The sequence below is a fragment of the Pinus tabuliformis genome, chromosome 5_1 (genome assembly GCF_031772625.1).
Source record: "Pinus tabuliformis cultivar Carrire ecotype Pingquan chromosome 5_1, CPIR1, whole genome shotgun sequence".
Lineage (NCBI taxonomy): Eukaryota > Viridiplantae > Streptophyta > Pinopsida > Pinales > Pinaceae > Pinus > Pinus tabuliformis.
This window is the reverse complement of record NC_142305.1, coordinates 435684584-435696394: the sequence shown is the minus strand read 5'-3', so window position 1 is coordinate 435696394 and position 11811 is coordinate 435684584. Positions and strand designations below refer to the sequence as shown.

At 40.4% G+C, this 11811-nt stretch overlaps 1 protein-coding gene across 1 annotated transcript in view; it reads right to left on the bottom strand.

The window, feature by feature from the left end:
• Positions 1 to 263: 263 nt before the first annotated feature.
• LOC149165353 (uncharacterized) overlaps positions 264 to 11811 on the bottom strand; it is a 210325-nt gene continuing 198777 nt past the window's right edge. The window contains exon 5 of the mRNA XM_089431122.1: positions 264 to 773. Coding sequence (XP_089287248.1) covers positions 589 to 773 — 185 coding nt within the window. The 3' untranslated portion in view covers positions 264 to 588. The remainder of the gene's footprint in view (positions 774 to 11811) is intronic.

Here is an 11811-nt window from a genome sequence, read left to right as displayed (position 1 = left end):
GGTCAAATGTAACACCTTAAAGATATTTTACCTATGCACTAAGATGAATTGCAAATGTCCCAACCCCTGCCGATTTTACCGAAGCCATAAGAGCACACCCATAGATAACACTAGTTTAGCATATAGTTTTCTATCTATTGCTGCACAATAGCAGAAACATACTTACATTTGTGCATTCTGATTTTGACAACCTTAGGGATAACGTGAGAAAAAAAAAAAACCCGAGACAAACCATAATCATATCTCCCTTTGGAAGGAACACATGCATAGAACACTAATGAATATAAATCATGAGTGCAGCAAATGGGTTTATGTCTTCTTAATTGCCATTGACAGCAACCAACCTATTAACCATGGGAATACTACATTCAAAAGAAGCCACCCAGAACTATACAGTCCTGTAAATGTACAAAGGAATAAGTGCCACACCAATGTTGAATACCTTACAATAGATCATCGCATTTTACATATGATTTACACTGGAAAAGGAATACTATATAACAAGGCAAATATTGTTTCAACCGATTAGGGAGCATATTGTGACTAATTAAATCAAATAAATCAAAACCAGATCTTCTATGAATAGACTTAGGCATTCTTCTCCATCGACAAATTTGTAATGGGTTGTGGATCCCGTGAATGAGGAAGTGAACTAGTAACTTTGTGTAAGTCATCCATGTGCATCGTAACCTGTGGTACTGAAGAGTGGGAACTTGCCAATGCTGCATGATATGATGAAACAGAAAGCTGTGCTAAAGCTGGTACTGCACCACCTGCAGAGTACAGAAGAAAAAAATACAACAAATAAGTATCCAACACTAAAACAGTCATTAAGCATTCATTATAGAAAGCTTTAAGGGTAATATACATTGCTGATAACAGAAATATTTTGGTGGTTTATTTTTACAGGCACTTTTGGACATGGGATTTTCACATCTTTTAACAGTGTCCAACATATTTTAAAGGTTTATATCCTTGACAACAATGGCCAAGCTTTATATATATATACACACACACACCTGCGTCATTCGTTTTCTTGCTTGGCAGAAAATACTTGCATCAGCTACAAGAATGAAATAATATGATAAACAAACTCTTAACAAATTCCATTGTATTTATTATTAAGAAGAGTCTTGTAAAACAAAAGAGAATGAAGTAGGTAATCAGATGACCAAAATATGAAAGCTATGAATTATATATTAGGCATAAGATACCAGGAATGGTGATTGGCAATTACAGCACTGCAAAAGAAGGGAGTAAGGTTTGATTGGATATCAGGGTGCATAGCGAGCTTTGAACAGCTGAAGCACCTTCTCACACATTCCCCTATCCAAAAGATTGTGAACCCAGATTAAGGGCTCGGTGGAGTCCTCATGCAAGATGGACATGTGATTTGCTACGAGTCCAAGAAATTACATGAACTTGAGAGGAACTATGTAATGCACAATTTGGAGCTTGCAACCATAGTGCAAGCCATAAAAGTGTGGAGGCACTGCTTGCTCAGAAGTAAATTCATCTTAATGATGAATCACAGTAGGCTGAAGTATTTGTTTGATCAACCCTGATTGAATTCCAGGCAAGCTAAGTGGATGGCACTTGTTAGCAAGTTTGATTTTCAGATCAAACACATCAAGGGCAAAGAAGATCGAGTGGCCGATGCACTCAGCAGAAGTATGCAAGTGAAACACATGGCAGCCATTCAGACATGTCAGACAGACATCAAGGACAGAACCAGAGAAGCGCTACAGGAAGATAAGCACTTTCAGCATGTAAATAAATGGTTGCAGCAAGAGCCCAAGGGACCAATAGGATAAAACTATCAGCTAACCAGAGATGGATTATTACTGCACTGAGGTAGACTATACATACCCAATGTAGCTGACCTAAAGAAGCTCATAATGGATGAGTTTCATAGAAGACCATATGCAGGTCACCCAGAATATCGAAAGATGATAACAGCCACCAGAAAACTATATTATTGACCAAGGATGAAGAGAGAAATTGCTGAATATATTGCTACATATTTAGAATCCCAACAAGTCAAAGTGGAATGCAACACCCAGCAGAGTTGTCACAGCCAATACCAATTCAAGAATGGAAGTGGGAAGTCATATCAATAGACTTCATCACGGGACTGCCAAGAAACCTCAAGCAGCATGATGCAGTCATGGTGGTAGTGGATAGAAACAGGATATTCCTACCCCTGATGTTCTAGTTGATCTACCTGAATGCCAAGCAATATGAGAGAGAGATGAGGAAGAAAGTATCGGACTGCCCAAGTATGGGCTATGTACCATATGGCAGAGTCCCAGTCAAATCTGTAACCCGAGGAGGGACCCCGAACCTCTCATACACGAGGCAACGCTCATGTGGTAGTATTGCTAGGAGAGCCACCGAAGACAGGGAGACGACAGAGAAGTGCGTTGCAGAGAGCTAACCAGAAAGAGCCTGACTGTGAACCATGAACCCGTCGTGTGCAAGAAGCTTGTGAACCCGTGTTTGGAAATTGGACAGCAGAGTCCATGCTTCAATTGTAATTGTTGAGGAAGCTCTCAGACTGAGTCGAGTAGACCAAGAGGGACTTGACTGTTTGGTTATTTTGTGCACGTGAAGCAGTGAAGAGAAGGGGAAATGGCATCGCTAAGGGACCGTAGGAAGCGGTGAAGGAATTTCCTTTTGTGCTATGCAGGCCTTCAGTGGCCATATATTTGTTGTGTGATTAGCCCAGACTCCACGCTTGAGAGGTAGCATTCCTGTTTCCTACAAGTGAAGGAGAATGCCCCTTATACTCTCTATAGCCTGAGTTGAAACCTTGTTGAAATTTCCTGAGTGAAGCATCCTTAAGACAATGAATCCGGCTCGGGGTTGGCCAGCTACAAGAAACTTATAGTGCAGTCGTACCTGAGGTTGGGTGGAGAGTGGCAGTCCCATCTTCAGTTTCTAACAAAACCTAAGTGAAACAGGTAAGTGTTTTCCCTCTTTGTAAATGAAATGTTAATCTTCATGTTTAATGTTATACTAGTTCACTGTGTATGCATGCAATGACAGGATGAAAGCTGCTGTCATTTCTTTTTGAATATGTATGAGAAGTGAGTTAAGTGTAATGTTTAATCTGCTTGAATGTTGTTTAGTGCCCCTTTAATGAATGAATGTTGTATGCAATGGAAGTCTTTCGCATATGTTATTGTGACCATTGTGTGTTGTGTGTTCATAAATTGAGAGGTTATTCTTGGTTGTATTGGCTGCATTTATTTACTGTTACATGAAAGTTGTCATGTTGAATTCTTGTGTATTCTATAATGGTGAAGTGAAATGATTGGTAGGAATGTCCGGGCTCTTTAAGTATGTTGCAATAAGACTGGTCTGACACTGCTTCCCCTACTCTGAATGAGAAGCATTGGAAGTCCTCCACTTGAGGGGACCTTGTTTCTTAGGAAATGATCATGAACACTAGCCTCTCTATTTTGTAAGTGTTGGAAGTGAAATGTAACAATGTTTGAAATTGCCTAGTTAAAGGCAGTGGTTTCATTGCTCTTAGAAGTTGTTGAAGAGATTTGAATAGCGGAAGTAACTTGGGCCAAAATTATGGGTTTTACTTGAAATTTGGAGTTTAAGAAGGCCTGACCTTAGCCCCTAGTCACATGGCTAAACAAGAGCCATGACCAAGAGCTAGGTGAAATGCATATATTGACGTCATGCATACCGAATAGGCTTACTGAATTTCGGGCCACCAGAAGAACGAAAGAAATACCCTTTGACCGCAATGTCTTTGTTTCCAAGCAAATTAACTATCTACATTGAGCACCAGAGTACTAGGAAATCCTGAAGAATGACATCACAAAGGATGACATGGAAATGACACATATATGACATGTCTCACCTATTTTTGGCATGCCATATGTGTAAATACGAGTGACACATCGCAGCCTACACATTAGTAGTTGCCACATGTCAGATTCTGATTGGGTGTCAAAGAAATGAGGTGGCATGCTAAGCTGTTTCACTGGCCTATCGATATATCATGATTTCATAAAGATGGCAGTTATAGCAAATCCTCAATATCCTGGTATTCCATATTGGGATACCAGCATACCAGCATACCAGGTGTTGGAATTTGGGTAGCCATGGTCGTTATTTTCGTTGAGGAAGAAAATCAAATCTTTAATAATTATTTTGCCTCCTAAAAGTGTCAAGTCAGCTCCAACAGTTGACAGGTTGGCTGGGCCACTTTGTGGCACCATTTCAACCCTATAATGATATATATATATATATAGTAGAAATGTGCTCCTCATTTGGGCATACCAATTTCTCATGGAAGAGCTCTGATTTAGCCACAGGAAAAGAAGGAAAAGGAGGGCCGAAATTTTAGGAGCCCGAATTTCTAGGAGGGCCGAAATTTCAGGGAAGTGAATTTTGGGTCTGTTGTTTCTCTTATTTCTCTCTGTTTTTTGGATTTATGAACTGATCTGAATTGCCTCTCATAAGGAAGGAAGATTTTCTGGGTTTTCCCCTGTTGGGGTTTTTCCTTGGCCATTGGCCTAAATTTTGTCTCGTCTCTCATTGTTGCACTACTGCTGTTCTTATTGTGATAATTTAATGTCTAAATGTGAATTGACGATAAATAATGCTAATGCTAAATTTGTTTTCCTAAAGCTAACTACTGTGAATATAATCTGCTCTTAAAATTGCCCTTAAATTTCAACATGGAATCAGAGCTAGTGCTTTCAACAGAGGGCAGAAAGAAGATCAGCGTGGTGTTATAGCATCTCAAGGAAATCAACTACCATAGACTGAATTTGTGGAGGCAAATAGATCAAAGTTCTGGGCATAATTACCAGCCCTAATTGCAGGGGTAAGGCCACAGGCAATATAAGGCTAGCAAGAACACTTTGAGGACATTTCAAACCTATTCAAGGAGACCTAAAGGCTAATACAATGTCCTTCTCTAAGCCGCATCTATTGACAAGAAGATCGAAGATTTTTGGCACCACCTCTAGCCCTGATTTCTGTAATTAGACCACAGACCTACTTTAACTGAGCAAGGGTACAACATCTTGCTCTTGGAGGCACTGAGAAGCTAGCCCAGTAGCCCAAGGAAAGCCACATTTTTTGATGGAAGAGCGAAGGTCAAAGAGGCCTCTCAAAGTCTGCTAAACTCCTAATTTTCTTAAGCAAATCCTATACCAGGACTGAGCTCCTAGAAAAGGGAGTTCCAAATTCTGGGCATAATTTCTAGCCCTTGTCACAGGAAGAAACGCACAGCCCTGTACCAAGAAAGTGAAGAGTTTTTGAGAGCCTTAAGAGCTCTGTTTTCAAGGTCTGAGGGGCTAATCCTCTAGCTCAAGGAAAGCCGAATTCATCTAGCAAATTATCAAAGTCCTGGTGATGTTTTTCATGAAAATAGGAATCTGAAATCTCTGTTCTACTTCAGATCCAAAATTTTCTAAGTATGAGTATTAGTTCTTTTGGCTAAATCTCCCAGACCAAGTTCGTTGAATTGTTGCCACCTTGAAAGAAGGAACCAAGACTCCTATTGCAAAATTCTGGGCATAAATATATTGAGAAACATAATGTGAAGCTACAGTTGTTTGGAGAAAGGAACCGAACCTCCTACCTGAGCATAAAAGTGTAATCACAGTCATCCTATAAGAAGACCAAGACCTTTGGCAAAGGGAGCGAGCTTCTGGACACTGACTAAAAGGTCTGTTTTCACCATCTCATGAAATCAATCCAAAGTTCTGGGCATTTTTGTAGGCCTATTGAGCATGCGTGCAACATTAAAGGTTTGATACTCAACCTTATAACACTCAGTGAAGGATCCGAGTAGTACTGGGCATACTACTCTTACTAAAGGTACGAACTCTTCTTAAAGAAGTCCGAGATCCATCTATATCTTTGCAGAACTAGAGCAATTTTGAAAGCATTCTGGAAGGGTGGATCTCTCCTCCACTCAAAGCAAATCTTGCAATCATATATCCTTCTGACATAGTTACCCTATACTCTTTGCAAGATCGATTTTGTGAAAAACAAGAACACCGTGGCACAAGAATGAAGTCTCCAAACATATATATTTTTCTGAAGCTCGAACAGTCAAAAGAGCCGACCTACAATTTATGGGTATACCAGTAAGAAGTCTGTTCACAGCATTCTTCAGTACCTGTCACAAAAGACAGGTTGAAATTTGTGTTCTGGAAGGCAAAAGTAAGGCTCTGTGTTGAAGGTCAAGTCCCACTAGCACAACCGATTGAGGATGGGCCTCGTCAGCAAGGCAACCCAGGAGCAAATCTCAAGGGGGGTGGTTGTGCCTTGTGCTACGAGGAGGAGATATGCCAAAAAATCCAGTCAGCTAAGGGCTGGTGTGGCCCAGGCAGGGTGTGATCCCCGGGTGACTTTGACGGCTTAGATGCCACTGGGTCACGGCTCCTCAAGCCACAGGGCAAGCCTGGAGGATAACAGACAACTTGACAAACAAACAAAAAAGGCTGTGTGTTGAAGAAAGCGGTTCTGGGCACACATATATGTAGATATTATATATTATTATTCAATTTCACCCTAAGTCAGTAAGCTGACCTGTGTTAACATTGGTCAAGTCCAGTATGATCTGTGCAAAATGGTTAACAGAGAAGCAAAAGGGTTACAGACTTTGAAAAGATAGTAATCTGTGTATTTTAAGGTGGATACAAAGGAACGGCGGTCTATTAACATAAATGAAAAATTGCAGTCCAAGAGGCTGTATGTAGGATCACCATTTTGTGAAAGAAAGGAAATATATTCCATCATGGGAATGGTATATTGCTGCACACAGCTCTCAAAAATTTGGGCATCACTGATGAACGAGCAGAAGAGCATAGTATGGAGTAGGAAAAGATAGAGAAGGATACCTTGAGTTGATACACAACTTGAAGGTAAAACAATAAAAACATGGCATCCGAGATTGCAGGCCACTACAGGTACAGGGAGTAAAGAAAGAAGGATGGTAATCAAGTTGGATCCATGGACACTCTGATATATTGATCATATGAATGTGGATGCCTAGCTGAGAAGGTCATCATGAGAATTTGATTAATGAAGAATGGAGCACTTGTAGCCGAAGAAACCAATGAACCTGAGAATAAGAAGCCAAAGGAAGAGGATCCCAGGGATCTCTTCTTCTAAAGTGACTCTATCATGATGTTTCTATACAGTTAAAGTAGGGCATGTAGTTGCATTGGTAGAATGCACAACATCATGGTTTTTATTGTATCTCATGGTATATAGATATTGTTCACATGTCATAGCAGTTATCTAGCAAGTATAAAATTTCATGTTACTAATTGATTGATGAAATAATAGGATCGTTTGAGGATCCTGGTTATGATGTCATGGAGTGATTTCTTCTAAGAAAAAAAAATGACCATGATGGTATCACCATTATTTTCTTCGAAGCTTGATTGGAAGATGAGAAGAAGTTGGTAAAAGGCCAGATGATTGGCTGAGACATGGTGATGATGTTTTGCTGAGGACGACTCTAATAATGAGTAGAGAAAGACCATCATGATGATGATGACAAAGATCAAGAGGTAGCTATCATTTCCAAAAGGTAAGTATATTTATTTATTTTTCTTGTATCTTCACTAATTCTCTTTGATGATGATGCTGGGTCCTTGGGAAAAATGATAATACTCCTTGATAATTTGTATTTCATAACATGACTAGATTCTTTGATGGTTTCCTTGTTATAGATTATAGGGATAAGTTTGGATACATGAAAGCCCAGAGCAAGAGGAAGCAAACATGATTTTCAACAGATAAGTCCCTTGAGTTTTCCTTCATATCTTTCATTTCTGATTGCTTATGACTTGTATAATCTTGGGATATGGTTCATATCATGATCACTTTAAATTAGAAATCCTAACTCTTTGGATAGTGTAGACTCTTTAAAAGATGTGACTGTAGATATGGATTTGTGAGGATGTATATTCCTTGATGAAATGGTTAATATTGCCTCCTTGATTGCAATGATGAATAGTGATGATGCCTAACTTCTTGACAATCGTTTTCCTAATGATGACGGTGATGAGATGACAGCAATTAAATATATATATATATTGTTGATGACATAAATTCTTTGATGTCATGGTCCCTTGGTTGATAACATGGACTCTTTCATGATGAGGACTTCTAATGTTGTTGACTTTGGTAATGACGAGGACAAAATGAGAACAAGATTGATTGGGTATAAGGCTAAGAGTAAGAGGGAGCTAACACATTCTTAAGAGATAAGTACCTATTTGTTTGTTAATATTTCAGTATGAATATATCGTCTATATACATCTTGTTTGGTTATATGTGTTCTTCCAAGGCCTCCTAGCAAGTATTGCAGATGGCAGCTCCTTCACTTCCGATGGAAAGGATACAAGGTCGGGATAGCTCGCATTAATGAGGAAGAAATGATTGCTTCATGACATCATCCTTTGGCAATGTATTGGTGTTCGACGATAAGAAGTTGACATGATCTTGAAGACTTTGTGCAATCAGCTAAAAAACCTGATGGATTACTCAATGCCACCTTGAAGACCCAGACTACTAAATTGATGAAGATTAGAAGCAGATGCAACAATGGATGGATCACTTGATGAGGCACCAATCCAAATGTAGCATGAATTGAAAACCTTTGTGTAAGAGGGAATTGATTGGAAGTACGGAAATCATGAAAAGTGACTAGGAAACTAAGTGACAAGAAGACTTGGACTCAAAGGGTGCTGATGGGAATAGCATGCTAATTTGACTCTGTGCTGATGACATTGGACGATTACAAAAGAAGAAATTATATGAAGAGCCTTGATTGATGTATATGGACTGTGAATCCATGGACTTCATACATGATGAAAGACGCTACAAAACTTTTGCTCCTTCTGTTTCGGCTCGCTGATATGTCTACTACATGAATGAAGAAAGTTAATCTTTGAAAGTTGGTTGTTGGCTTGTATGTTTGTTGTTGAGCATTGTTGGTGTTGAGAAGACACCTGTTGTCGTGGTTACCCATGACCACTTTTGTGATAAGTCCCAGCCGATATTGAGTAAATGATTTGATTGATGTGTCGCTTTGAAAAACCACCATGGCTATTCCAAATGTTGATATCTGCTTGAAGCTATTGTACTAGCATCATGAGGATGACAATCTTCCTAGATGGAGTGCACCTGGTAACCTATTGTGAGGATGGGAAGATTGTCACCATCTCGGTGGGATACATCGAGGCGTTGGAATGTTGCAGTGTTCTTTTCAAGATAGAAATGTACCTGACAACCAAGGTAAATGGTTTTGAACACTACTCCCTGAGTCCCTCGTTAGAAATGTACTAGGAAGTTTTGAGGCCTACTATGATCCATCAGGGTAGAAATGTACCTGGGACCAAGGTGATTGGTCTAGGATCCAGTTTTCTATCTTCCTTCAGGTGGGGTGCACCTTGTAACCTATTATTGCTCAAGCTAGCAGGGGACCTAAAGGGGATCCCTAAAGGGCAAATGCTAGACCAAAGGCAACAAATGGAGACTTGGCCCACTCTCTGTTTTCAAAACCGGTCGAGTTGGCCCGAGCCAGGCCAAAAAAATTTGACTCGGCCTTGGATTCGGTTCGGCCGGTCGAGTTAATACTGAGCCGGCCAAGTTGTCTAACAACTCGGCCGGCTCGGTATTAACCCAGTCGGCTCGGCCGAGCCCGCATTAACCCGACCGGGTTAGAAAAAGCGGTCGAGCAACCCGTCAAACAATGAATTTGTTTTTTAAATGATCTTTTAGGGGACTCCAAACCGGTTCTTATTTTGCCTATGTTGTCTTTGGGGTCCATTCCCCTCTCCTAAACCCTATTTAACCCACCCAACCCCTCTCATTTTCTCACAGCCATCTCATGCATTTGAGTGAGAATTTCAGTGAGAGTTTGTGAAGCTTGCTGAGTCACTGGTTAAGGTGTTGCGGTTGGTGGATGGGGAAAGATTGGCTATGGGCTTCATTTATGAGGCTATGGATCAAGCAAAGGAGCAAATAAAGAGGGCATACAAGGATAAAGTGGCTAAGTATGGGCCCATTTGGGCAATCATTGATGAAAGATGGAACAATCAACTCCATTGCCCTATACATGCAGCTGGGTATTTTTTGAACCCACGGTATCATTATAAAGCTAAGGCGATAGGAGCTTTGAAGGGGGAGGTTAGAGATGGATTGATTGACTGCATTGATCGCATGATCCCATTGGAGTGTGATCAGCTAGAGATACACCGACAGGCCACAACCTTCAGCGGTGCCTCAGGTACCTTTGGGAAGAACCTAGCAAAGATTGCAAGGGAAGCAGATGAGCTAGGTAAACAAAAATTTCAATTTTCAAATTCTTAATACTTATTTCGTTAAATTGTTTATAATTTGAAAGTTGGATATAATTTGTAATTTTGTTGAGCTAACTCATTACACTCCTATGTTTTTTGCAGCACAATGGCGGGAGGCTTTTGGTAGCCATTGTCGTGAATTGCAGAGGTTTGCAATTCGTATTTTGAGTCAAACTTGCAGTGCTACTGGGTGTGAGCACAATTGGTGTATCTTTGAGAGGATTCACACAAAGAAGAGAAATTGTTTGGATAAAAAATGGTTAAATGATCTAGTCTATGTCCAATACAACCTCCGGCTCAGATGCAACCAATTGCTGAACAAAAGACCTGATTCAGATCCCATTGTGTTGGAAGACATTGATCCAACATCAGATTGGGTAGTGGAGAGTCATCCAACAGAGTTTGATTCTGATGAGGATCTTGATTTGGATTTACAGGTGGAGGCATCACTCAAACATAATGTTCAGTTGAATGCAGATCCTGATCCACTTGTACCAGCCTCAGGGCCAGCCCCAAGTCCTCCAGTTGCAGGTGCTTCTTTTGTGGAGCCACGACAGAAGCGCATATCTCGTCTATCTCAGCTTGCAGCTGCTACACAGCCTGCTAGTGCTACCACTTCTACAGTTGCGGTTGGAGATGATGATGAGGAGGAGCCATGGGGCCCCCTGTCTGACTCTGATGATGATCCAGAGATTGATCCACATGATCTCAGCTCCTCTGGCAGTAGCCAGTAGTACTGGTCACAGTTTACTTTTGTTGTAGAGGCCATTTCTAGCCTCCTTGGTTATGTGTTTTTGTTTTGATCTCTATATCATCATCATGTATGTATTGGACAGTGCACTGGGTGCCATTTTGATATAATGGATATATACATGAGCCTGCTTTGATCATATGTTGTCTTCTATCTATATAGTATATTCTAATGTTGTGTGTTTGGAAACATGAATGAAAATCTTTAAAATTATGTTTTTTTATAAAAAACATAAATATTTAATGTATTTTTTACAACGACCGAGCCATTGAAATCGAGCCGGCCGAGTCGATATCGAGTCGGAGTCGGAGTCAGAGTCGACCCTCGGTCGAGTCAGTGTAGGAGTCGGAGTTTTAAAACATTGGACCCACTGTCACCTCAGCTAAGGCTCCCTACTATTTACGGACTTTCACCAAAGGGAGGAGACCTGGTATATTATGGAGTCACTAATGAAGGATAAATCAATGAATGGATATGGAGTGACCCAAATAATTCCCTTTACAAAAGAGTTTGAAAGATGGAGCTTGCTTGCTTTCTAAGCAAGGTACAATGACTTTTAGGAGAGGGATGAGAGGATTTGAGGGTTAGGTTTAGGGGATATGATTCGTGAAAGAGTTTCCCAATCCCTAAAATCCTTATTGAAATTGGTATCCTGGATGGTTCTTGAAGAATTGTCTTTTCAAAGGAACAGGACCACACGGG